The sequence below is a fragment of the Mustela nivalis genome, assembly GCF_964662115.1.
Source record: "Mustela nivalis genome assembly, chromosome: 5".
NCBI lineage: Eukaryota > Metazoa > Chordata > Mammalia > Carnivora > Mustelidae > Mustela > Mustela nivalis.
Genome location: NC_139024.1, coordinates 25,852,878 through 25,880,234, shown reverse-complemented (window position 1 = coordinate 25,880,234; position 27,357 = coordinate 25,852,878). Strand labels below are relative to the sequence as shown.

The 27,357-nt window shown below is 39.7% G+C and overlaps 1 protein-coding gene across 9 annotated transcripts in view; it reads right to left on the bottom strand.

The window, feature by feature from the left end:
- LOC309864762 (uncharacterized protein) overlaps positions 1–27,357 on the bottom strand; it is a 468,381-nt gene that overhangs the window by 99,009 nt on the left and 342,015 nt on the right. For 4 of the 9 annotated variants that reach the window (XM_082730545.1, XM_082730547.1, XM_082730548.1 and 1 more), the window contains one exon: positions 12,405–12,506. The exons of the other annotated variants lie outside the window; for them this stretch is intronic. In XM_082730545.1, coding sequence (XP_082586671.1) covers positions 12,405–12,474 — 70 coding nt within the window. In that variant the 5' untranslated portion in view covers positions 12,475–12,506. The remainder of the gene's footprint in view (positions 1–12,404; positions 12,507–27,357) is intronic. 9 annotated transcript variants of the gene reach the window in all.

The window sequence follows — 27,357 nt, the reverse complement described above, 5'->3', positions numbered from 1 at the left end:
ATTTATTCTGAGAGGTGAGTCCTTCTCAATCCTTTTTTTTTTTTTTTCTTTCCTATAATAGAAAAATATAATGCTGGTGCGTCCCCCCAAGGGAAGCTGTTTGTCTCTGGAGTAGCTACTGGGCCTTGGAAAGCAAATGGCCCAGGATCTGCCCAGTGGAGAGCAGCACTGTGGCATGACAGTAACCTATAGTCTCAGCCACCAGACTGGCAAGCTCTGTTTATTGCGCTAGTATCTCAGCTTCAGAAATTCATCTTTAATATATAAATGCCAGTCTGAATGGGCATATCAAGGTCCTTATCAGCTCAGAGCCTAGTGGGGATTAATTGAGAGCTAACCCATATAAAGGAGGAATCTAGGTATGACCTAGACCATGCCAAGGAAAAAGAGGAGAGACATAGGGCAGGACAGGAGAAAAGAGATGACGGAAAGACACCAAAGGTTAGTTCATCTTCATCAACTTTTGCCAAAGGCCTGCCTGTTTCAGCATTAATCACACTCACCCCAAATAGTTCCCCCTCTTCTAACATAGATTGTGAATCTACATGGAGACCAAGGGATAAAAAGTAAAGTGATAAGAAACATGGGCAGGTATCCGTTTTTGTGCTGAATATCTACTTTTCCCCTCAGTGAGTTGAAAGGCAGTAGGTTTAAATATGAACTGCTTTGAAATGTTTTTATGATAAGCGATTAGCACCCAAATCCATGTCAAAGGATAATCTCCTCCTACAATATGTTTTCTGCTTCGTAGACCAGAATCAGCACACATTTTCTATAAAGGGCCAGAAAGTAAATGTTTTAAGCTCTGTGGTCCGTACAACATCTGTAGCAACTATTCAAATGTTGTGGCATCCATAAATAATACACAAATAAGTGAGCATGAATGTGATCCAGTATGACCTTCTTTTCAAAATCAGTGGTGTGCTGCATTTGGCCCGCAGTCTGAAGTGTGTGGCCCCTGTTTTGAACACCTCATATATTAATTAACCAAAAATAAAAGTTGATGATGGAAGAAACCAGAGCATATCTACTTGCAAGGTGATGTGAACAATCACAGAAGCATAAGGACAGATCCTTTCTGAGCACCAGAAGCTGAACACAAGTATCCACCCAAAGCTTCTGGAAAGTGGTAGTTGGCCTGGCAAATTGTCCAGGAGTAAGATGTAAGTGGGAAAAGTAAGACTTAGTTGAGGCAAATGTTCTACGAAATGATCTTTCTAGGTCAAGTTGGTAGATTGATTTGAAACTCCACTATTTTGCATAATTTTTTGCTTTTTAAGTTTTCTGCCTGCCCTTTGCCATAGCAGTTTTCACGCTGGAGCTGGCTCCCAGAAACAGTCGTCTGCAGAAATTCTGCACAGTGGCTACAGGTTGCATGTTTATGTTTTATTAAAATTCTTCTTTGCCCACATACTAATTAATCTCCAACTTGGAAGCTATGAGACTACGCTAATTTGGAAGTCTGGTTTATGAAGTGGGACCATCCGGAAGTTTAAACTGTACTCTCTGAATTTCTCCAAAGAGGCCAGATAGACTCTTAAGTATTATGATCTCGTAATATAACAGACAGATAAGTGAACTTTTTAGGATCCTAAAACATATATGTACATTTACCATCCATGCTATGCACATATGCACATATGTACATAAGAAAAGTCAAACTTCTTCCTGTGTGGCCCTTTCTACATTAACTATTAAATTGCATTTTAAATGTAAATTAAAGGTATCTAAATGGAAGTACTTTTATGTTAATTGCACAAGTAACAATTTACTTCACTCAATTATGTTTCCATTTTTGTTTTGTTTTTGCAGGAAGTGAAATCTCTGTCAGATAGAACAGTAGGTAAGACTGGGATTTCTTGTTTGTAATAAGTGTGTTGTTCACATTATGCCTTTTAACATTTATCCTAAATCAACCCTTTAATCTAGGAGTCTTTGATCCTAGTTCCTTTCTAGAGTCTTCAATACCAGAACTTCCCCCGAGTTATTCTTGTGTAAATCGATATCGTGGAGGTTAGAAGGCAATAAATGAACAATGCCACATCTAGTATTTATAACAACAGGGATTATTAACTTAATTACCTTATCCTTTTGAAATATCTGCAGAAGAATTATGACCTCTGGGACACCGGCAACAGTCACCTAATCTATTTCTTACGTTATAGCAGGGAAGTCTCCAGCAAGCAATCCTACGTGGTCTGGCTTTTTGCAAGCAGGAGCTGGGAGTTAGCAGAACGATCTGTCAGGAATGCTAAAGGCAGAGTGCTGATTTCAGGAGCCTTGAATTTCTTTAAAAAGTGAAGTTACAACATCAAGTCTGGGGACCAGTCTGGAAGAGTTAACTTTTTATTTTGTCAAGGGAGCATAATAGGACAAAAATCTTCTACCTATCCTATCCCTAACTTTAAAAAAGGAAGGCTGTTGGAACACCAAAGTTATGAAGTAGGAAATGGTCTCAAATGGAAATGACAGATCTTTTTGAAAAGACGTGCTATGTCAGCTTATGTTATTTTTCTCATTTTAATGTAGATTGGGAAACAAATGTATAAGTGATAAAGAAAACAGAGGGAATCAGAATATCTTAAAATCGTAAATAGAATCGGAAGGGTTATTTTCTGTGACTAGATGAAATCATTTGGAACCTCTTCCCTGAGAGCAAGTGAATTTAAAAGAGTGAAGGACTCAAGAGTTTAAAAAAGCCATCCTCTCCAGCGCCTCCAACACTAAAATTCTATGGGACATGTTCCTCTAACAGGCTAGGACTTTTCTTAGAATATCATCTCTGGAATGACAATGCAGGGAAATGTACCCCAATATTGGCTGAACTTTTCAGGTGGTCAGAAGAAAGCCATTATTTGAGAGAGCTATTAATAAGGTGATTTTAACTGGTAGTGATAATAACCATATACAAATATGAAAGAAGGGCCATCCTTCTATATAAAGCAGTATTTCCTGGTAAGTCTATTTTAAAAACATTTTAAGTGGAAAATTACCATACCCCACACAACAAAAAATTTGCAGAAGATGTTTCTAGCTCCTTTCCTATCCGATTCTCATTTCCTGTCTACTGGCCTCGGGGGTATAAACCAAGCAAAATTTCAAAAGCTCTTGGAAAAACAGAAGCTCTGTGCGTGTGTGTGTGTGTGTCTGTGTACGTGTGTGCGTGTGTTTGTGTGTGTGTGTTGGCAAGGTAGGAGGGTGGTAAAATCAAAACAGATCAAAACAGTCCCTTTTTCTGTAATTTGCGTATCTTTTCCAAAGGCACAGATGCACACATGCTCTGGGTTTGTGAATTTCCCTGTGATAGGCAGAGCCTGATTGATAACGTGCGGCGATGAGGGGATCCAGTGGAAGCATTCACTGACGGAACGTACATGGTTTGGAATACACCAAAGTCATCTTATCATCGGGGTTGTCAATAAAGCTGCTCTAAATTTCAACACCTAATTAATTATATAGCCAAAAACAGGGAGGATACGAACTGGGACCTGGACTGGGTATGTCCTACGGATTCAATGCCCTTTGGAGGTGGATGGTCAGGCTGGGGTAGCACCACAGAGTGGAGCTGGAGAGTAGAGGTGGCTCAGAGCAGCCATCCCTGGGGTTATGAGTCAGTGCGTGTTCAGACACAACAGGAGCATGGCTGTATGGACGGGCTTGTGCAAAGACACAGAAGGGACCATTAAAAAGTGAAATCCCTGCATGGTGAGATTCTACAGCAATACAGGAAATCGACATTAGGATCTGTGGTTTCCTGCACACAGGGAATCCAAGGGAACATAAAAAACAAAGCCACATGTTTCAATTATCAGTAGAGATGGACCCAAAGATTTCTCACTCTGTTAGTGTTAGGGACAAACATATGTGGGGTAAAGCAGGAAGTCGGAGCACAGAATGCTAGAAGATGGGAATGAGATGTGTGTAAAATATTCACTCAGAACATCGCTGGTAGCCTATAAGGAGAAGCAGGACTGTTTAGCAAGTTCATGAAAGAAGAATAATGAAAATCGTAGCTCATGTTGACCGAGGACTGATGCTGTTTCAGGCACTGTGAGAAGGGATCTGTTCAGTGACTAAATCCATTCATCTGACAGAGGACGGGATGGATTAATAAGGTCGTCAGCTATGGATAGCCACCTTTTTATCAGCGCTGGTAAATTTACTATCTTTATTATGCATTCCAGGTGACTAATATCAATAGCTTGTCCTCTGGTTATTAGAAAGAATGAAGTCTAAATACTGCAAAGGGATAAACAACATACCGATAAATATTTTGAAAGAACCCAGATTTGGAAAGTCCTCATACATTGCCAAACTTTCAACATTCTCCTCACCACAGAATGACTCCTCTGAGAACAAAGTAATTGCTGACTTCAAAGAGCTCCACGGAAGTTTAGTGGATGGAAAGAATTTGGCCAGCAACTGGGTGAATCAAATCTAGAGTCTTTCTTTCTATGGCTGGTATGTGTGCGTGTGTATATGACTGTGTGTGTGTGCGCACGCGCACATGTGTGTGTGTGTGTGTGTGTGTGCGCGCGTGTGCGTAGTTAAAGCACATGAGTATTTCCACAAAATTGAACTCACTCTCGAAGTGTTTCTCAATGTCCAAAACTCACTGGGGAATGATAATGCTGCCTCTGGGTTGTTTCATACTTGGGCTACTCTCAGACAGGTTGATTATGGACACCAGTAGCTCCCAAACCTAGCTGGAATCACACGGGGAGCTTCCAATGTATATATATTCTTGAGTCCTCCCACGGTCTTCTTGAGTTAAGCTCTTCCTTTGTGGGTATATATATTTACACGAGCGATGCTCTGTCGGTCTGGGTGTTCTCTGACATTGAATTCAGGTTGGCAGGGAATTTGTGAACAATCATCTAAACAGTTCCATAGACACTCAGGTTAAGTGGCTGTTCCTATTAAGTTCTTCCCTTAAGCTGTTAGAGCTCTTCATGGACAGAATCACACACAAGGGACAAGGGCAGCAAACTGGCAGCTTAAAATCCTGAACCCACAAACAAACAAACAAAACTCTAAGACCACGGCTGAGGACACTAAGTCTCACTGATGGACAGCCCACTATAATTACTGATTTTCCTTTTTTGAAAATGATTTTGGTAAACCAATTTCCACCAGCATCTCATGAAGGCATGTCTGTGAATTTGACATAGAGCAAGGTGTTTTGAAGACCTCAGCATTCATTCCTTTCCTGGAGAGACAGGGACCAGGATACCTGTTCTCATCCCTAGGGAAATGGCCCCTCCTGAGTCAAAAGTGCTTGACTCTTGGCCAGGGCAGCTTCAGAGGCACATACTTCCAACTCCAATCCTTTCTCTCCTGCTGGGTCTCAGCAGTTATGGAAGTTGGGAGGAATGAATGCCTTACTGCACATATTCATAGAGCAATTCACCTCTACATTTATCTCCCATTGCTCTGGGCCAAGCACTTTAAGGGATAAAGGTGAACTGTGGACAGAATAAATGATCTCTAATTTCTCATGCAGAGTAGAAAGTGATTGGTAGCATGGAAGAAGAACACAAGAATTGCTACATGAGCTTTGTGGTTAGAGCTTATGTATCATGTAATGGAAGAGAAGTTTATGGAGGAAGGTTTCCTCTCTTTGTCTCCCTATTTCTAGTCCCTGACTTTTCTCTTTTCTTTCTTTCTTTCTTTCTTTCTTTCTTTCTTTCTTTCTTTCTTTCTTTCTTTCTTTCTTTCTCTTTCTTTCTTTCTTTCTTTCTTTCTTTCTTTCTTTCTTTCTTTTTTTTTTAGAAATAGAGACAGAGAGAGGGAGGAGAGAGGTAGAGGGAGAGAGAGAACCCCAAGCATGGAGCCCCATGCGGGGCTTGATCTCATCACCCAGGGATCATGACTTGAGCCAAAATCAAGAGTCAGATGCCTAACCGACTCCAGTCCCCCAATTTGAAGTATGTGGTAGACCATAACTCCTAAAATGCCTCTGAGGTCTTGTGTGGTGAGAATCTCTATTAAAATGTCAGCAGTCATGGGGTTGATGGGGACCAAGGCTAGCTTCTCAGTAGAACACCTCAGATCACCTGGGGAGCTTGTGGAGCACGAAGATTCCTGCTTGCACCATGGAGGTCCAGATCCACAGCCCTGGGCTGCCTCCCTCATGTCAACTCCAGGTGTCTGTGCAAGATTCTTCCGGGGATGGGGCTAGTATCTTCCCATTGAGGCAGTCAACTCTTTCAAGGTCAGATCCCAGAGTTAAACCCATTTTGTTTGCCACAACCTCTGATCCACAAGGAGACAGGAAGGAAAGGAAAGTTGAACACCCAACAGCAGTCATTTTGCTGGCATTTGATTCCCACGGCCACCTAGTTCATGGCCGTGAGGACACACTGAGAAAAAGATCAACTGAATGACCTGAGACCACAGCAGGACGTGAGTGATAGAGCCTGACTCTGGACTTCTTTTCTTCCACGTCTGGTGTTACTTTCATGTTGCCTCCTACGAGTTAGTTTCTGCCAAAGGGAATTGAGTCGGAAGCAAAGTAGTACTTCCAGAGTACTGGTGAATTCTCCAACCATGATAGTGGATTCATCTGTGTCTTTTGCCATTCTCATAGTTGGCGCCTCTTCCAGAGCCAATGACGTGGTGCCCAGGGGATGCAGACGCAGCTCCATGAGGTCTGCAGCTGATGGTGGGGCGGGGGAGCCCTGCCCATCCCTCGCCAGCACATCTTTTTCCCTTCTCAAATCGGTGACGGTAACAGTGGCTGAGCAGAGATACCTCATGCTATTGACAAAAGACCTGTTTCCATCCCTACCCTTTGAGACCAAGAAAAGGAAAAGCCACCTTATTAGGTTCCACTGCTTTTCCCTCAGAGTTGCCTTTATTTGCCTTTATATACCCTACCAGAATCGTCCAGAAAACCATCCATCATTCTGTCAGTCATCAAGGTCGCTGAGAAGTTTGCACCTCGAGCCATGGAAGGTTTTTCAGCAGTGTGTATATGGCATATAGTTATTCTTCAAGATATTAAGAATCACTTTTACCTTTCATTTCATGAAATGAAATGCATAATAGCCTACAAACTAACTGCAGCAATCAGAATATGAACTGAATATTAGCTAAGTTGTCTACATGGAAAGTTGTGGTTGGAGGTATTCAGATGAGAACGTTTTTATCAATCTGCACTATTATTAGTCTTCTCATCAAATATTTTCTGTGCTCTGAGATAAAAAGTGTTTATAAACTTTATTTCCCCCTCATGGCTTAAGGCCTTTATCTTGATTATTCGGACCTTTTGGCTTTCTTCTTCCATGCTGTGATTCATTGGTTTCCTGTCACTTCACTCAGCAGGATCTGGTTTTCCCATTGACGGCCTGCCCTATACTCCCAGCCACCAGAATTAGCCTGACGTACTTGGGGGCTGAGACAGCAGCTCCCTGACTCGTTTGGATCTGCGGGGAGATGCGGCCACGACCAAACAGAACCACCACCCAAAGGAAAAGCTAGCAGGTCCTCCTGTATTTGGACAGCCCAGATGTTATTTACAGCCTTGTTTATGAAATATTTTCTTGACCCTGCTGGCCAGGATCCACACACTTTGTCATTTCAGAGCACACACGTCCTGTCACGTGGTCATGATGTGCCCTGAACAAGTAAACAGGCTCTTAGACTATTATAAGGGTAGAAAAGCCTTTGAACATAACATCGTGCTTCCCCACGCCACTTCCAAAAAAGACGAAGGAAAGCAAAGAGGAAGAAAACGGAAAACTGGTTTCATTTTTAGATTTTTAAGTAGCCACAGCAATGCGGCCATTTTAAAACTCCTACTATGTGCAGCGTGCTACGAAGAGGTTGAATAGTTCATGAGCCCAAGCCCTCAGGCTAGTGAGAAGCAGATATTAATAACCACAATGAACCCCATTCAAACTGAAATGCAGTTGTTGTAACATGTGGGAGGGGTACAAACATTCATTGTAGAATTATTTATAGTCCTGAGAATGTAGGGAATATCACATCCCTACTATTAAGAGAAGGGTTAACTAAATTAAAATCTGTCCTACAGGGGAGGGCTGTGCCACTCTGTTTACTTCTATCCCTGTTGGAGTCTCCCTGGCCAAGCTTCCGCCCCGGTCTCTTGTCTCCCCCACGGTGTATCCTCTGTAGTCTGTTCCAGTTCCCTCCAGCTCGGATCACTTCCCAGACTTCTCTACCACTCTGTTGTCAGCAGAATCCTCTGCACACCTTGCTCTGATCGTATGCTCTGAACATTTTCATTTTGGGGAACATAAATGTTCCTTGACGATAATGCAACCCATTTGGTCACTCTTAAGGGGAGCTGTCATGCTCGCAGCCCCAGCTCCCACAGCACCTGGATGTGGTGGGTATCCTTCTCCTCTCTCAAAATCCCCACTTCTTTTCATTCTTATCTGTCCTTACTGAAGTCATTGACTAACAGTACGGTCATTCTTCCTGGGTCACAAAGGAGTGTAGCACAAGACCTACTACCTTTGCATCTGGAACCATCCTTGGGGACTTCACCACCCCCACAGATGGTTTAGCTTATCTGCTGTCCTCACAGTTCCTCACTCTACGTTCCGATGTTCTCTTCCTTCATAACACCTCCACCAACATCTTCCATGGTTATGCCCTAGTATTTGACCCAAATTTTAAGCTTTTCACTTTCTGTTCTCCATCTCTGCTTTTCTAACTCTCTTACTGTAGTAGCTTTACTCCATTTCTTTGACCACATAGGGTCCACTAGTCCATCAACCTCACCATTTTTTGGTGCCCTTTATTGCCCCACTATGTGTCCGGATGTCTCTTTCCCTACTAGATTCTGTGGCTTTTTGTTTTCATCACTTCTTTGCATATGCCCTCAACCCCTGTAGGGAGTTGAATAGTGACTCCTCAAAATTCACACCCACTCAGAGCCTTAGAGTGGGACTGTGTTTGGAAACAGGGTCTTTACAGATGTAATTAGTTAAGATAAGGACATTAAGAGGGGCCCTAAATCCAATGACTGGTACCCTCATAATAAGAAAAGCACCTACAAAAAAAAAAAAAAAAAAAAAAAAGAAAGAATGAAAAGTACCCACAGAGCCATAGCTATAGGGAAGATGGTGGTAGAGAATGGAGTTAACGCTGCCATTAGGCAAGGAATGACAAGGACGGCTGGAAACCACTAGAAGCTAGAAATATGGGATCATTGTTTTCTTGAAGCCCCCAGAAGGACCCAATCTTGCTGACTATCTTCGTGACGTTTGACCTCACGAACTGTGAAAGAATATATTTTTGGTGTTATTAGCCACCAAATTTGTGGTAAATTTTTTTCAGCAGCCCTTGGAAACTGTCACCTTTTCTCCCTTTGTTATACTCACAGCAAAATACCAACACTGATTAAACCCAGTTCTCCACTTTTTCTGTGCCGGCACCTAACACAGATTTCGGTTGAAACAAAACACACCAACTTACTAACTGGTTTCACTTGACAATTTGACCACAGAACTTATAGACCGTTGATATTTCCTTGTAATTCAACTACATATTGCATTTATTCTTTGTTCTATTGTCTGGGGCAAATATTTTGTACTTTTTTTTCCCCTTCTATGCTGGTGATTCTGCCTCTTATTTCACTGAAAAAAATTGAGGTGATGAGAGGAGAAATAATTATTCTTCCTCCCACCAAATCTACTAACCTATCTGCATTTATATACTTATTTGTTTATTTTTCTTCCTATTGCAGTCATCTAATACACAAGTACTTATTAAATGGGTACCATATACCAGGCAATGTTATAAATCTGAAAGATAGCGAACAAACAAAGTTCTTTCTCTTTGGTGATTACATTCTTGGGTAAAATATAAACAATAAATCAATACACACATGTTCAATATTAGATACAAAATGTGTTATGAGGGAAGCTAGGAGACTGAAAGCTTAGCTGTGATGAGGAGATAGGGTACAATTTCAGGGAAGGTGTTCAGAGAAGATGTCTCTGATTAGGTCTGAGTAGAGTTCTGAAAGAAATGAAGGAGGGATGAACTCTATATGCTTCTTTCTTTCACAACACCCTGTGCTCTGGGTCCCATCTGACTTGTTCTACTTGGAATCTTTGGTCCTACAATTTTCACCCACATTCCTCCTGTGTTACTAATATCTCCTCCTTTACTGAATCATGTCTATCGACAAGTAAACATGGTATAGTATCTGTCATCTTATAAAAAATGCTCCTAAAACCCACATCATCACTATTCTCCCCTTTATTATAAAACACCCCCAAAGAGTTTTCAATATGAACTGTCTCACCTCGAGTCACTCTGATTACACTTTCATTCCGACCAGTAACTTCCATCTTGCAAAGTGCAAAGTCAATTGTTAACCTTTGTCTTCTTTGATTTCTTAGCAAAACTGAAGCAGATGATCACGAACCCTCTTTCAAAAATCACTTTCCTTCATTGGCTACCCAGTTAACCTAAGCTCCACATCCTCCTCTACTCTCATGGAACTCTGGTTCTTAATTTCTAAATGTCTAAATGTTGGCACATCCCAGGGTTGGGTGCTCAGAGCTCTTTGCCTCTACATTGGCACACATGTGTTAGGGAACCTCACCCTGTCTCGCTGCTTTAAAAACCATCCATATGCGGCTGATGCAGATTTTATCTGCAGGACCGCAGAGCTCCAGACTCAGAAGTATCCAATTTCCTATTCACCATTTCCACTAATAGACATATCAAATTTAAATGTGTACAAAACCAAACTTGATTTCCTTGCCTAACGAGTTCAATGCTCTCTCTCTTCTCCACATCTCACTGACCCCTGGTCGCCCAGCCCCAAATGTTAGATCGCCATTATCCTGAACTCCTTTATGTCTTTTTGTATCCTGATCTACCACCAAATCCCACGAACACGACTTTCAGATTATGTCCTCCTTTCAGCGACTCCACCGTTGCCACTGCCCAAACCTCTGCTGTCTCTCTCTGGGCTGGCAGTAGGCTTCCCCAGCAGCTAGTGGTCTGATTCGCCAACTTCTATTATTTATACCCCATGCATTACCCAGAACGGTCTTATTAATAGATGAGCCAGACCACATCATTTCCCTCTACAAAATGCTCCTATGACTTTTCACTACCTCCAGAATAAAATCCAAAGTCCATCTCATGACTTGTGAGGCTTCCATGAATTGGTTCCTGCCCACATCGCCAACCTCAGTTCTGAATGCTCTGCTGCAGCCACCTCCCCCTCCCAGTTGCCCCCCACTGGGACACATGTGGTCAGGGGTTTTTTGTTTGTTTTTCTAGATTTTAGTTTTTATTTGGGAGGGAGAAAGAGCAAGCAGAGACAGAGCAGCAGACAGAGAGAGTGAAGCAGGCTCTTTGCTGGGCAGGGAGCCCTATGGGGGGCTTGATACCAGGACCCCGAGATCATGACATTAGCCGAAGGCAGATGCTCAACCGACTGAGCCACCCAGGAGCCCCAGGACACGTGTGTTTCTATCTCAAGGTCATGCTTGTTATTCTCTGCCTGGGAGGCATTTTACCTCTGTTTTCATCTACATGGCTTGCTCTCTCATTTCACTCAGGATTTTATTCATATCATTTCCTCTTTAGAATGGCTTTCTGATTACATTATTTAAAATAGCACTGCATCTATACACTATTCGATCATTTTGTATCCCTTACCCTGTTTTGATTTTTCTTTGTGGCATTTATTACCACTTGATACATATAAAAGAGAATATATATATTTATATTAGAATATATATATTTATATTTGTTTACTTAATGGTTTCTTTCTTTCTTACTAAAATATAAATATCAAAGGGAAGGGAATTTTTCATTCACTATTTTAACTCTAAAATCTAGGAGGTGTTAGTCACTAGATAAATATTGGCTTGAGTAATTGGGTAAAAATTGTTTTACAAAAAATTTAAGTGCATGGAGGAAATGGATAAAATAAGTTTAATAATCAAAATAGCTCTTAATTACTCAATAGATTCCTGGCAGTTTGCTAAGTGCTTTATAAGCTTTTAATCCTTATTATGAATCTGAGAGCTATGGGTATTACAGTTTCCACTTAACAGATGAAGAAAGTAGAGTTTAAAAATTCTAAGAACCTGCTCAAGGCATAAACTAGTAGGTCAAAGAGCTGGAATTCTAACTGAAATCTGTCTGGTTCCAAAGTCCTAGAATACCAAATCATAATTATATAAATATTTATTCTTATTTATGACAGAGAAAGGGCCGGTACTATTTCAACAGTATCCTGGAACAGATACCCTAGATGACATTCCAGATTAAAACAAATTCTTGGATAGAATAAAAATGTTTCATTCAGCTGGCACAAAGGCAAGGAATTCACCAAGCACATAAAAGAAGAGAGATAAACAAATGCTAAAAGCAGGTTCCAGACTCAGGAATTCTCAGTATACCTGGAAACTTGGAACTGCTCGGATTACTGCTTCTGAAAGATAAACCTTGGATTCTGCAAGGTCCTTGCATGAAGTAGGAAGGGTCTCAAATGTCTGCATCCCCTAGAAAAAGGTGCATAAAGAAATGAATCCTACTGTACAGGAGAGGGACAAAATAACTTGTATAATCTCTGGTTCTGGAAAAAGGAAAAATAGTCTCAGTGAGAATTCATAATCATATTATGGAAAGATTAACTTGGAATTCATACTTTCAAGCTGAGAATTTAATTTATCTATTTTCCAGGCCATTGGCAGAAGGAGACACAAATCTACTCTAGAGAACTGAAAGTTCAATGCACGCCACAAAGGATTCTTATGGGAAAATTTGCAACTCACAGTCGCAGATCACAAAACACGCTAAAAAAGAGCATACAAAAATAATTTAAAAGAGCAGATATTGGCAACAGACTCTGACAGATTTAACCACTTTGATTTGTCTAATGCTGAATATAAACTATACTTAATGTTTTTGAAGAAATAAGAGAAGTTGAAAATATAAATAGAGAATAAGCAGACATTAAAAAAAAACACACACACAACAGAATGCCTAGAAATTAAAAAGAGAATACCCAAAACTAAATTTTGGTTGATCACTTCATCAACAATTGCAAAGAGAATTGCTGAGCTGAGAGAAGGAACTCTAGTCCAGAAGGCTATGGGGCAAACTGCCGAGCCAGCAGGCTCATTAGTGCAGATGTTGGAGAAGTAGAAGACAGTTACCCAGGGCATTCTAACAGGCTCTGTGGAAGCTGAGAACGTCAGATCTCAAGCTGCCCCAGAATGGAAGCCATCAGGACAGACAAATGCTTCCAGATGCTAATGGGCAGCTCTGAAAAACAGTGGATACCATTGGGATTCACCAAAGGACCAGCATGAGACCAGGATGTTCTAGCCCCCTAATTCCACCAGGACACATAAACCACACCTCTCTGTCTGTACACTTAGGCACCCTATTAAGAGACAGTGGTCTCTCTGAGGATTCAAGTATTTTTTATCAAAATCATATACTATTATCCAATTTTTAAAAAAATTAACAAATGATATTAATATGAAATTATATTGAAAAATTTGTTCATTTTTATCCACAACATGGTTGGCATTGTGAATAAGATTATGTTAGCTGTAGACAGAATTCTAGAGCTACATTCTCTTAGTATATCTAAATACATGACATTACTCCATTTGTGTAACATTTTATTTGAACTGGTTAAAATCCCATCTAATTCCATTCCAGTCCAGTTAGTCTTATTCCTTCTCTATTTGTAGTATTATTTGGAAGATAAAATTAAAGATACAGAGAAAAAAAATGGTTTGATCACAAATGTCCTTGTTTCAATGCACACAACTCTAATGCAAGTTTTACACAGCACATAGATCCTTTGTTAAGCAGTAAGTTGTTTGATTCCTTGTGCTTGGTTTAGAGTTCAATAAAACTTTTACACAACTCTACAAGTGCGGTAGGGGGAGGAGAAAGCCAGAACTAAATAATGTTTCTCATTTCTGCTTATATGAGAAATTCCTGGCATCTCGATGTCAGAGAGCAGAGCTCATTTGGAATGGGCCTGGGTAAGAGTTCAGATGCTAGGACAGCCTCAAAAATGCCCTGGGTCATTTTATCCTGTGTCTCAGGGCAGTGATTTTATATGATTCTAAAGGACAACCAACTGGGTAGTGAAAGGGTGGGTCTTTGTACCCCAAATATGCCTCCATACCAGGTAGTGGAAGGCCAGAAAATGTCTAAAGACAGATGCTGACACAGAGGTGTAAGGTCATGACCTGATGAGTGTGATGTCATTGTCCATTTTGCTGACTCATTGAGGCTACCAGTCCTGCAGTCATGACTGGCTCAATGGCTGGTTAAGATATAACTTGATTCGAGAAAGTACAAAAATTATTTCCAGCAGCAGAGGGATAAGATGGGAGGAAAAAGGTGTTTTTGTTTTGTTTTGTTTTATTTATTTATTTATTTATTTATTTATTTATTTATTTATTTATTTTTCTGGCCTGAACTCAGTGGTTGTATGCTAAGCTGGGAGGAGAAACCAGGCAAGAATCTTATCAGGTTAGCTCATATATTTCATAATTGCTCTCATTCCTAAGTCAGGAAAGACTTCAGGCAAGTCAGACTTTTAGACCCATACCGAGAGGCATGGTGGGTGTTGTTAAATCCAGCCTCTCTCCTACAGTTTGAACCTATTCCTGGCTCCTGGTCTTCTGTTTCATATAGGACATTCCCTCTGCCAGCCCTGCGATGACTGGGAGCCCACTCCTTCAGGAGGGGACGTGTTTGTTTTCTGGACCAAGATCTGTCTTTGTTGCAAGAGAGCCTGATGCTTAACTCATGTGACCTGTGTTCAATTTGACTACTGGGATGGCCCACAGCAAGTTTTTCCCTTGCCTAAGTAGCATTCTTGTCTTCACCTGTATTTTCTTCTCTATGTTCAGTTGTTATCTCTGTTGACTATGAATATAACCTATCCAAATTTGGCTAATGTCCTAGTAAAATGATCTTTCCTGACTTGTCATTTTGTTGCCTTGAAATTTCATCTTTACTGTTAAAGTTTATCTTAAATGCCACCTTAAAAAAATACTATCTCTAAAAATGATACTAAGCAGCAATTACACTAATAGGTATCTTCCCAAAGAACACAAAAATACTAATTCAAAGGGATACATGTACCCCAATGTTTATAGTAGCATTATACACAATAGCCAGACTATGGAAGTAGCCCAAGTATCCATTGATAAATGGGTGGATAAAGAGGTGGTGATATAGAATATTACTCAGCCATTAAAAGGAATGACATCTTGCCATTTGCAACAACATGGATGGAGCCACAGCATATTATGCTAGGCAAAATAAGTCGGTCAGAGAGGGACAACTACCATGTGATTTCACTCATATGTGGAATTTAAGAAAGAAAATGAATGAGCGATGAGAAAAAAAAGAGAGAGAGAGACAAAGCAAGAAACAGACTCTTAACTATAGAGAACAAACTGATGGTTCCCAGAGGGGAAGTGGGTGGGGAGGGGGGTGAAATAGGTGATGGGGATTAAGGAGTGCACCTGTGATGAGGCTTGGGTGATGTCTGGAAATGTCAAATCACTGTATTGTACACCTGAAACTAATATAACATTGTATGTTAACTAACTGGAATTTAAATAGAAACTTAAAAAAATTTAAAAATGATACTAAAACATTGAAAGTGTGTCAAAAATATGTATAATAAATTCAATCTGATTCACTGCAAACAATGTTGGCTTCACTGCAAGCTATAGGGAGTAAATGAACAAAATAACTAAAATCCCCAACAAAGGAAACTTACATATTATAACAGAAGACAAAGAAGATGAGCTCCTTCTTTTTTTCTTCCTGTAGGAAGACATTTCTTACCTCTTTTTGGTTAATGACTAAGTCTATTCATCTTCTTAAATAGTTCTAAAATTTATTTCTGTGACTTCATTCCTACTATCACTCTTCACTAAGATTATATTATCTCTTGCCTATATTCTTATGAAATCAAAAGTGTTATTAGGAGAACAAAAGCAACAGTATGCGACATAGCATTGGCGGTGAGGAAGGAGATTAACTTCTGCGTAGACGTATTAGAGAATGCTTTCCAGAAGTCACTCTGAGCCACCAGTTGAGGGTGCAGGGCTAGGCATTCCAGAAAGAAGGAAGAGCAGCAGCTCCCCGGCCTGTTGTGGATGATCTGGCCCCTGCCTACCTTTTCCATCCTGTACCTCACACTCATGGGCTCAGGCACCATCAAATTGTTAATGGCCCCCCTCCCATTCATTCTATGTGGTTTTATGACTTTCTACTTCTGTGTTGTTCCCTTCATTTCCTGACTTTATCCTGTAAGTGAGGATAGCTAGGGAAGATTTTTGAGCAAGGGTGAAACATAGTCAACTTTTGTTTTAGAAATATTTTTACAGCTCTACTGGGGTTGAATTAAAGGAGAAAAAGACTGTTAGGAGAGGCCAATTACATTAGCGCTACAAGAATTAACAAGACTCTGAGTCAGTTGCAGTGGAAAGAAAGGGCAGAATGGATATGAAATATTTAAAAGCTACACTCAAAAGTACCTGATTTGTTGAATGGGATGAGTAGGGAGAAGAAATAGGATGGGGAGAGATGAATCTATGACTCCCTTGAGGTTTCGGCCTTCAGATACTGGGCATTTGGCATTGCCACCAGCCAAGGTAGGAAATATAGGAGGGACATCACATTTGAGAGGAAGATTAATTCCACTCTGGGGAGTCTTTTGGGTAGCGATGATAGTAAGTAGCTGGATTTCAGCAAAAGGTCTGGGCTAGCGATTTACATTAAGAGGTATCATCAAATAGGGCTTAGTTAAAATGAAGAGAATGCATTTATTTATTATTTATTAATTTATAAGATTTATTTATTTATTTTTAAGATTTTATCTATTTATGTGAGAGGGAGCAAGAGTGGCAGGGGAAAAGCAGACTCTCCACTGAGCATGGAGCCTAATACGTGGCTCGATCCCAGGACTTCAGGACCATTACCAGATCTGAAGGCAGATGCTTCACCCACTGAACCACCCAGTCACCTCTAAAGGATTTTATTTATTCATCTGACAGAGAGAGAGAAAGGGAGAGTGTGAGGGAGCACAAGCAGAGGGAGGGACAGAAGGAGAGGGAGAAGCAGGCTCTTCACTGAGCAGGGAGCCCAACATGGGGGCTTGAAGCCAGCACCCTGAGATCATGACCTGAGCCAAGGACAGATGCTTAATGGACTGAGTTGCCCACATATCACAAGAGAACACATTTAGCAAGCAGAGAAAATATGGGTAATACTCATGGCTGACTTGCAAGGGGAAAGATTCACTGGGGTCACTGCTGTGGTAGAACCCAAGTGGACAGAATGCTACAATTCCCCAAATAAAATAAGTGTCAATTTCTCCAGCTTCAGGCAACTGACAGTGATCATCCAGGATAGGAATGGACTCAGACTGAGGCCCTTCAACACCTTCCAAATAGGACCGTCTTACTGGATGAGCCATCTGACAATAGGACTTACAATTTAATGAATAAGGTGTTCTCCTCTCTACATGATTGCACTAAGACTAGCAAACTTAAGAAAGATAAAAAAATGGTGAAATTATTTTGAAATAAAGGACAAGGTGTAGTAACAAATGTGAAAAAAGGAGTAATAGTCTTTACAGTCTGATAGAAGAAGCATAGCAGAATGTCTATATTTTCCCAGTTATTATCCTAGCTAGGGCTACACTGACTTGCTAACACAGTGCATCCGTGGAATTGGCAAGTAGAGAATATCATCTTACAACAGTAAAGAGAGACACATCTAGCAACTGTAGTGAAATAAAGTCTCTTAACACCACTCAGAGACATTTATTCTGATGAGCCCATAGTAAAGACTTAACACATTCTTGTTAATCAACAACTTAATTGTTTACCAAGCAATCTTCTAACTTTCATTTGCCTTTCCAATTAAATTGGCCTTTTGGAAAGAGACGATGTTGAGACTGGACTTGGATATATAAATGTGGACAGGGATATTCTTCTTATGTATCTGACACATAGTAGGTGCTCAGTGAATATTTTTAATGCATTTTTAAATTTAAATTGAATTAATTAACATATAATGTATTATTTGCTTCAGGGGTGTAGGTCTGTGGTTCATCAGTCTTATATAATAACCAGTGTACATTACAACACATATTGAGGGAGGAAAGAAAGGATGGAATGGGTGGGAAAGAGAAGAAAGGAAAGTTTAAATTAATATCCGCATACACATTTGTGCTCAAGAACAATGTAGCTCAAGACTGGGCAGTGTAAGTGGTGTGCTCTAGGAGTGATTTCTAACTTCGACTATGGTCACTTGAAAAGCTTAAAATTAGAGAGAAACTCAGCAAGGCTCCACCCCAGGGCCATCAAGTCAGAGTTTTAGGAGGTCACATCAGGCTATCTATACATTTGTAAACCTCTGTTGGTGATTGATTGATTTGGTGTCACCATCTAGGTTGAGAGTCACTGTCCTCAGATCTGGCGGATGCTGGATACCTTAATTCGTGAAGGTCTATGGAACTGAGAGGTCAGATCTTGAAACCGGAGTATCCTTACCAATATAGGGGACACAAGGAGTCTCCCCTAGTGAATCTGCTGGATTTTGTTGTCTTAACTCTGGAAAAGTCCTAATTCTCTGCACCTTGCTCACAATAAATACCTTTAAGCTACCTATTAAATGGAAGTAGAAACCTAAATTGATTCTTGACTAATTCTTTTGGGGGAATCACCGATTTTACCAGGCTTGACTATCGTTCTCTCTCAGTGCTAATCTCGAAAGGGTTCTTATGTTCTTACTGTTGTTTTTTACTCAAACTTCCAGCTCCTCTGCAGCTATTAGGATAAATGAAATGGTGAAACACTATTCATGTAAAACATTAGACATCTAATAGTTGTTCATAAAGTTGTAAGTACTCAAATGTATTTTAACTGTATCTTTACAGGTAATCTGTTCTTTGAGTATCAAACATTCTCTAAATGACTGAGACTAGTTTGAAGCATGTATTTTTTTCCCTTCTGAAAATTTTTATTTTTACTTTCCAATAAATTCATAGAAATATATTTGCCTAGAATTTTAAAAAAATATTTCAAAAAATGTTTTTCTTTTCCGATTTGCTTTCTTTGCATGTTAATAGTCCTGTCTAGATACAAGAATGCAATAAAGGCTTTTATGATAGAAAATCAGCCAAGTGGAAATCCTTCCTTAATTCCAGAGATAAACATTGCATTCATTTACTGCCATTGTTGATTTTTCCAAATTCAGGTTATCTTTTTGATGGAAAAAAGTTGGGCTTAGTTTGAACAGACGGTTCATAAATGTCACTGGAATTGGAGTTGGAAGGGGAGAGGCTTCTTAGATCATCGTAAGAAGCATAAAGTTATACTTGACAGGAAGGACAGGCTCAACAATAACTAGTTCTTAGAATGATTTACCAGAGAAGGGTGGTTCATAACTCCAAGGGAAAGCACCCCCTGACAACAGACACACAGCTCAGAATCCTTCACACATTGATGCTTGGGGGCAAATGTTGCCTTGTTCAGTGGCAGAATAGTCCATGCATAAAAATATACATTTTGGGCGCCTGGGTGGCTCAGTGGTTAAGCCGCTGCCTTCGGCTCAGGTCATGATCTCAGGGTCCTGGGATCGAGTCCCGCATCGGGCTCTCTGCTCGGCAGGGAGCCTGCTTCCCTCTCTCTCTCTGCCTGCCTCTCCGTCTACTTGTGATTTCTCTCTGTCAAATACTTGTGATTTCTCTCTGTCAAATAAATAAATAAATAAAATCTTTAAAAAATATATATATATATATACATTTTATCTATACAGGAAGCATCCCACATCATCAACTAACTTGGAAGGAGGGAAAAAAAGGTAGTTTTCAGGAAAAACATTTGTAAAATAACAAATGAAAACTTCCTAAGGATTTTCCACACATTCCTTCTTTATGACGACTTGCTGTTTACAAGTGATTAAGATTTCTCAGCATAGTTGATAATGATTCATAAGACAAACTCAGAAGACAATAGTCATCACTGTGGATTCACATTCACAAGTTTATTGCATTATATACACTTACATATGCAAATCCCCTTACTAATAAGATGGATGATCAATATTTACTGAATCACTCCTCTATTTAAGACTTTCTTTCACAAGTGGAGGTGTTGTAGATCCATCAGGGTTCCAGTAAGAAATGTGATGGCATATTTAAAACATATTTAAGTGAAATTAGTGTAAACAAAGGGTTATTTATACTGGCATGCTCGTCATTAAGGAAACCAACAAGGAATGGTGAAACACTAAGGGACTAGAAACCAGTAGGAAAGTATTACCATCACTGGGCCTGAGTGAACAAGGAAAGCAGTGTAACAGAACATGGGAGCCCTGCAGATGTGGGAGAAGGCCTCCAACAGTAGCTGTGATTGTAGAGAAACTTGGTGAGGCAGGGACGGAGCAGTAATGGGAGTGGGAGCGTATCTCCATCTCTTCATTCCCATCATCTTCATTCCCATCATCTAGTTCTGATTTTTCCTTTGGCCCAACCCATGAGGAAATAGAGGGCAAGGAAGCGGGTGATGCAGTCCAGTTAAGACTCAGAGTAAAGCAAAGAATGGATTTGGGGAGGTAAATGGAGAATAACCATCTCAATGGAAGAGTGAACACGTACAAAAGAGTTAACTAATGATTCAGAGCTATAAATGGCAAATATCAAGTCTAGGGAGGACGGTGTGAACAATAGGCCAGAACCCAGCCTAGAAGTTAAGATCATGGACTTTGGTGGGGGATAGGCGTCCCTTCCAGTCCAATCCCTACCACCCACTACTGTATCTGTGATGGTCACAAGTTACTGAACCTCCCTGTGACTCAGCTTCATTCAGATGTAATAATAGAGCTTATTATATAGACTAGTCTTGTCTTAGAACTGAAGTGGGATAACGTATGTATCTTTGGGTTTGGCACCTGGTACATAGTGAGCACTCTGTCAACATCGATTACTGTCATCATCATCATCAATAGAGCAGTTCAGCAGGAGAACTTACCAATGGCTACTGGGGTGAGAGAAGGATAGGCAAAATGTACAAAGGTTGGAGGAGAGAGGAAGGGATTCCAGAGAGTTTTAGTGGGAGGGATGGCAGGAACAGATTAGGAAGCTGGGCATATTCATGAGGTTGTATCAGGAACATTAGATTTAGATTGGGACAGAGAAAGTGTAGGTGGGGATGGCCCTTGATTGTCAAGTCAAAAGTTTGACTTCTAACTTGTGAACTATGGGAAACAAACAAAGGTATTTAAAGGAAATCCAAGGTAAGATTCATATTTTTATTTTTATTTTTTTAAAATTTTATTCATTTTTTTTAAAGTAATCTCTACACCCAACATGGAACTTGAACTCACGACCCCGAGATCAAGAGTCACATGAGCCTCTGACCGAACCACGCAGGCATCCCAAGAGTAGTATTTTTAGAATGTGGCTTAATGTATGTGTTTATAATAACAGGGTGTTCATAATGTGGCAGAATTTTGGATAAACAGGTAGAACTAGTCAGGTTTAACAGTGAATTAGTAAATTCTTTGAAAAATCATGAGGAAATTAATATAAGTAAAATCATGATCAATATTTATTAGTTATGATAAGTACAACCTATCTATTTATCCTCCTAATAGTTACCACTACCTTTGTATTGTCAGTGTCTTAGATATTGTATCCATTAAAATTTCAGTTTGTTTCTGCATTCAGTGACTCTAGTCTTTGTAATGTTTGATCATTTGTTTCTTACAACTTAAAAAATTTTTTGAAAGATTTATTTATTTGACAGAGAGAGAACACAAGTAGGCAGAGAGAGGGGGGAAAGCAGGCACCCCGCTGAACAGAGAGCCTGCCCGATGTGGGGCTCAATCCCAGGACCCTGAGATCATGACCCAAGCCAAAAGCAGAGTCTTAACCCACTGAGCCACCCAGGTGCCCTCTTTTAAAAAAAAAAATTTTTTTTTATTTAAGAGAATAGTGATTCTTTGGCTCATAAGCGAACAAGGACTTTTCATGATAAAAGGCTAAAAATTTTCAGGACTTATAATCTTCTAGTTCCCATGTTTTATAGGTTCAATGCATTTGATCTTCACAACAATCTTATGAAGAAATTCTATTACCACTCCCATTTTACAGGTGAGAAAATCAAGGCTTACAGCACTTAAATAACATACAATGAACAAGAATTAATAGTAGAATCCAGGTTTGTACAATGGTAGCTGTGCAATATGTCTCCCCAGGAAGATGCACACAGAGGGCACAGCATCAATTACTAAAGTTGGATCTTAACAACATCACTGCATCTTGAGCTACAGTGCATATCTTCTGTGTAGCTTATCATTTATTATGTTTTCCAAGTCCTTTAGTATTTACAAATGCAACACCCATGCTCATATCTGATTGTTACTATGAAGAACTCAGAAGTGTTTAGCTAATTTATTCAAGGTCTCCAACTAGTAGGCCACACAGTTGGGACTTAAATGCAGATCATCAAACTCCAAACTCTGGATTGTTCTCACCAGGCAATAGAGGTTTGATTAAGAGCAGAAAATTTAAGAGAGACATCTGGTCATTTACATATTGGTAATTTACAAAGCACAAGTTGTCTTTCTGAGGACATCCTGTAGACTACACAAAGGAAAAAAAAAAATCTCTGCCCTTAAGCTACTTATCATTTGGAGGGCTTTTGTCCTATGAGTACAGATACTAGGTGAGCACTAGGAAAGGCATGGCTCAGCCTGGTGTGGGAGGAGGTAGCAGTGTGGGTGGCTCATGAAAGGTGTGTGGGATTCACTTTAGAAGTGACATGAGCTGAACTTGAAAGAACATATGTGTGGAGGTGGCAAAAGCAGAAAGTTTGAGCAAGCATCTGGAAGCTTGGAGCACAGAGCACCGGGTTGGTGCAGGAAGCCTGACCTTGTGGGAGCACGAGATAAAAAGATGATACTAAGGACTAAATCCAGGACCTTATGCTCTAGGGTAAGGAACTGGGACTTCAGCTTCTATAGTAGGAGAGTCATGTGCTCAGATGTGCATCTTTAATAGCCTTGCTCTGGATGCAATGTAGGGGACGGACTGGGGTTGGAGAAGGTCATAGGGAGAATGTGACTGGTGGCTGAACTGCAGACTATACCTGGGCAGTCAGGTATAGTCTCACCTCCTCCCCTGTCCTTGGAGTGTATGTTCTTCCCACCATCCCTACAGTGGGAGCCATTTTCAAGGATGTAGCCTTGACAGAGTAAGGTGTTGTTGAAACCATCTAGACTGTATACATGACTGCACCCACTTAAAGCCCCCCAAGATTATTGAGATAAACTTTAAAGATTCTGGCAGACAGGTGCAGAAATCTATTTGTTTTGTGTTGCCCAAGATAAGTCTCATATGTAAGTCCCCTCACATGCTAACCCTACTATCTGCTAACTCAAAGCTGTTTGTATATTTGTTTTGTCTCTCCTTATCCTCTACCTACTGGGGCCAGTTTGCAAACCAACAGCTGGAGGCTGAGACACCAGGTAAGTGGCTTGGCAACAGTCCTGAGAAAAAGCACAACACAGAGATGTACAGGATCCATGGAAGGACAGACAGATTTAAGGGAGAGCCGGGGGTGGAATTTTTAGGTCTGTGAGACCCTGGATGCAGGAGTAAGGGAAGAAGAAGCTTGTCTAGAATGGTTTCCAAGTTTCTGATGTGCGCAACTGTAGAATTTAGTGGAAGTAGAAAATGCAGTGATGACGAAGGGGGAGGGGTCACAGGGGAACGTGGAGAGGCATTCTGCCTGTTCTACATTTCAGCTAGCTATTGACAATCCGAGTGGAGATGTCTCAGAGGAAGTTAGACATACATGGTTGGAGGCAGAAAGTAGTATTGGCAAGTGGTAAAGGTTTAGAAGTCAGCAATACATAATTGGTGCTTAACAATAATTCCAAATATTAGTTGATGACCATATGTTAGGCATTAATCTTTCGGGCATGAGAAATGTTTTACTGTCTCCTTTAATCACCACAAAAAAATTTAATGAAGGACATTATTTTCTCCATTTTATGGGAGAGGAAACTGAGGCTCAAAGAATTTATGGTATTAGTATGGAAATCATCAGGATGCATGATTTAGGGAGATTATGTAGAAAAGAAAAGAAGGTAAAGAAATAGATTGGTGGTAGGCAGAGGCAGAGGGAAAAGACTGGGCAAAATGGGTGAAGGTGTCAAAGGTCAAAACTTCCAGTTATAAAATAAGTAAGTCCTGGGGGTATTATGTATGGTGTGGTGACTCTAGTTAACAATACTGTATTATATAGTTAAAAGTTGCTAAGAGAGTAGATCTTAAAAGTTCTCACAAGAAAAATAAATTTGTAAGCTATGTAGGTTGGTGGATGTTAAACAGGCTTCTTGGGGTGACCATTTCACAGTATACACATATATCGAATCATTATGTCGTATACCTAGAATTAATGCAATATTACACGTCAATTATATTTCCCTTAAGAAATAAGAGAACATACACCTAAAGAATAACTGGAGCAAATACTTACTAAATGCCTGTTACATACCAGGCACGAGTCTAGGGTTAAGAGATTTTTCCTAGAATTGAAGCAAACAGTTCCTTAACTTAAAAAAAAAAAAAAAAAAAAGTGGTAGGACTTTGAAGAGCAAGAAAATGTTAGAGAATTAATGCTGAGTTATTTATTAGGAAAATAAAGATTTTATTTATTTTTAAAAAGTTTTTAAAAACATTTTATTTATTTATTTGTAAGAGGGAGAGAGAGAGAGAGAGAGAGAGAGAGAGAGAAAGAGAACACAGGAATGCCAGGAGGGGCAGAGGGAGAAGGAGAAGCAGGCTCCCTCCTGAGCAGGAAGTCCAATACAGGACTGGATCCCAGGACCCGGATCATGACCTGAACAAAGGGACACACTTAATTGACTGAGCCACCCAGGCTCCTGGAAAAGAAAGATTTTAGATTTCAGTCAGATGTGAAAGCTCTTTGGGGGCAAGATAGCAGAGGGTAATAATGTAGAGCCTGGCATTTGAGCTTTGTCTCTATTCTTCACTAACCTTTTCATTTACTAAGTAATCCTCTTAGTAAATTCTCAATAGGGTGTTAGTGTAGAATAAAACAATACCTACCATAATACATCATTTGGCACAAGGTAAACACAAAACTGAAGATAGATGTCAATTGAGCCTAGCTCTGAATCATATGTAGTTTTGTATGGCATTCAGTATAAATTTCGTGATTCCCAATCATAGTAGCGATCACTTACTGAGGGCTGACCATATGCCAGGCCTGTTACCAAGAACGTTATAAACAGCATTTTATTTATCTGCCATTATCCATGGTTGTTCGCCTCCTAACAGGCTTAAGAGTTTGTTATTATTTAACATGAGGATCTGGAGTCTCATAAAGGTTAAATAACTTGCCCAAGTCATATAGCTAATAAATGGAATCCAAAGAAATGATGATCCACTTCTCTTCTATGTCTTCTCAGAGACTGAAATCATTAGTAGGCAGTTCAAAGAAAGTCCTTCACAACTTCATCTAAAATCACATGCCTGTTTTGCCCATACCTTATGCTTTTTAGCGAAAGGACTCTGCAAATGTGCCTCATTATTTCCATCCCTTTCTACAGAACTCTTTGTCATCTTTCTCACCATCATCCTCATCATTCTCAAAGTATGAATGGCCATAGGCAAGGCAAGGCTGAATCAAAAACAGGACATAAACAGACATGATTGTGTTTCTTACCAACTTACAGCCTAAGAGGATAAAAAAATTACTCAGACTGTCCATTTGTCTCTGTGTAGTTAACAAGTCAAACATTGCACAACAATACAGGAAGAAAGGATGTCCTAACACACAAACTGGGGGGAAAAGTGAATTTAGAGGAAATGACAGAGCTGACTTAGCCAGGGATACTGTCACTGCCTCTACGTAGTTAATATAAAAGATTTCATGGAAGAGGTAGAATTTCAGGAAATGTATGTTAATTTCACAGTTCACACTATGAATCATTGTGCTTGGCTTCCACAGGATTTGTATGTAAATAATACACTAGCTTTTAAAGGAAAGAAGAAAACCATGATGGCTATCTGTGGTCTCCTCAGGGTAGTAAGTTGACTACTCTGTGGTTTCCATAATGTTCACTCAAATAAATTACCTGGATTATAATATTACAGAGATATATTGGATAAATATTTCTGGTCAAATATAAAACACTCAAATTTCAGTATTTGCTAAGTCTCGATTGAATTTTGTCCCTTATTTAGTAAAGAGAACACAGTTTAGATGGAATGTATTATCATGGGAAGCATTATCCATTACGATGATTAAGATGGTTAGCTCTTCTTGAAGCCGGGGCCTTTCCTCTGAATTGCTAAAGGAACTTTGCAAACATTTATGATCTAGAAAACAATGTATGTTATGCATTTAACTTTACTACTACAAATAAAATTCACTTTAAATATTCATTCAGAGTCAAAGCTAGTTATGTTTACTTTTTTTTACCACAAAAAGCTTGATGTTTTCTTTTTTAATACACAGATAATTGTTTTGGAATTAATTTGCACAGTTTAGTGAGTTTTCTATATTAGATTAGTAAGAGAAAACAGAACCCAAAACACAACCCAAACCAATACAGCCATTAAATGTCTTCTTAGACTCACACTCGACAATTGTGTGATTATAAAACTGTTTCTAATGTATATATATTATATATGATACATATGTTTCTAATTCATATATATAAATATAGCCATGTCCTTTCTTCATATAGCTACATAAAATGACTGAGAATGAAATGATATAAAATATTAAACATAACCATAGTATTAATTATTTTATCATTATATGTATGTATTTTTAAAGATTTTATTTCTCTCTTGAGAAAGAGCAAGAGTGAGTGAGAGTGAGAACACAGACGGAGAGGGAGAGACAGACTCCCTACTGAGCAGGGAGCCTAATGTGGGACTCCAGCCCAGAACCCCAAGATCATGACCTGAGCCAAAGTCAGACGCTTACTCAACTGAACCATCCAGAAGCCCCATCATAATTATATTTCTTATCTGAAGACTGATTTTCAGCAATTGCCTCTTACAGATGAGAAATCTGCAAAGTCACTTATTAGGATAATGCTTATACTTCTTCACTCATTACAATCATCTGTTAGTTTTAACTGAAATGTTAAATTCATTACCATCTTTAATAATGTGCTTACATTTCACAAGTATGAGTGAATTTTGTTCTTTGGAAGCTCCTAACAAAATTCGCTCAATATGTTCATACTTAATTGTAATCATAGCAAAGGGTCTTCCTAAAATTAAGGAATTATTATCCCGCATAA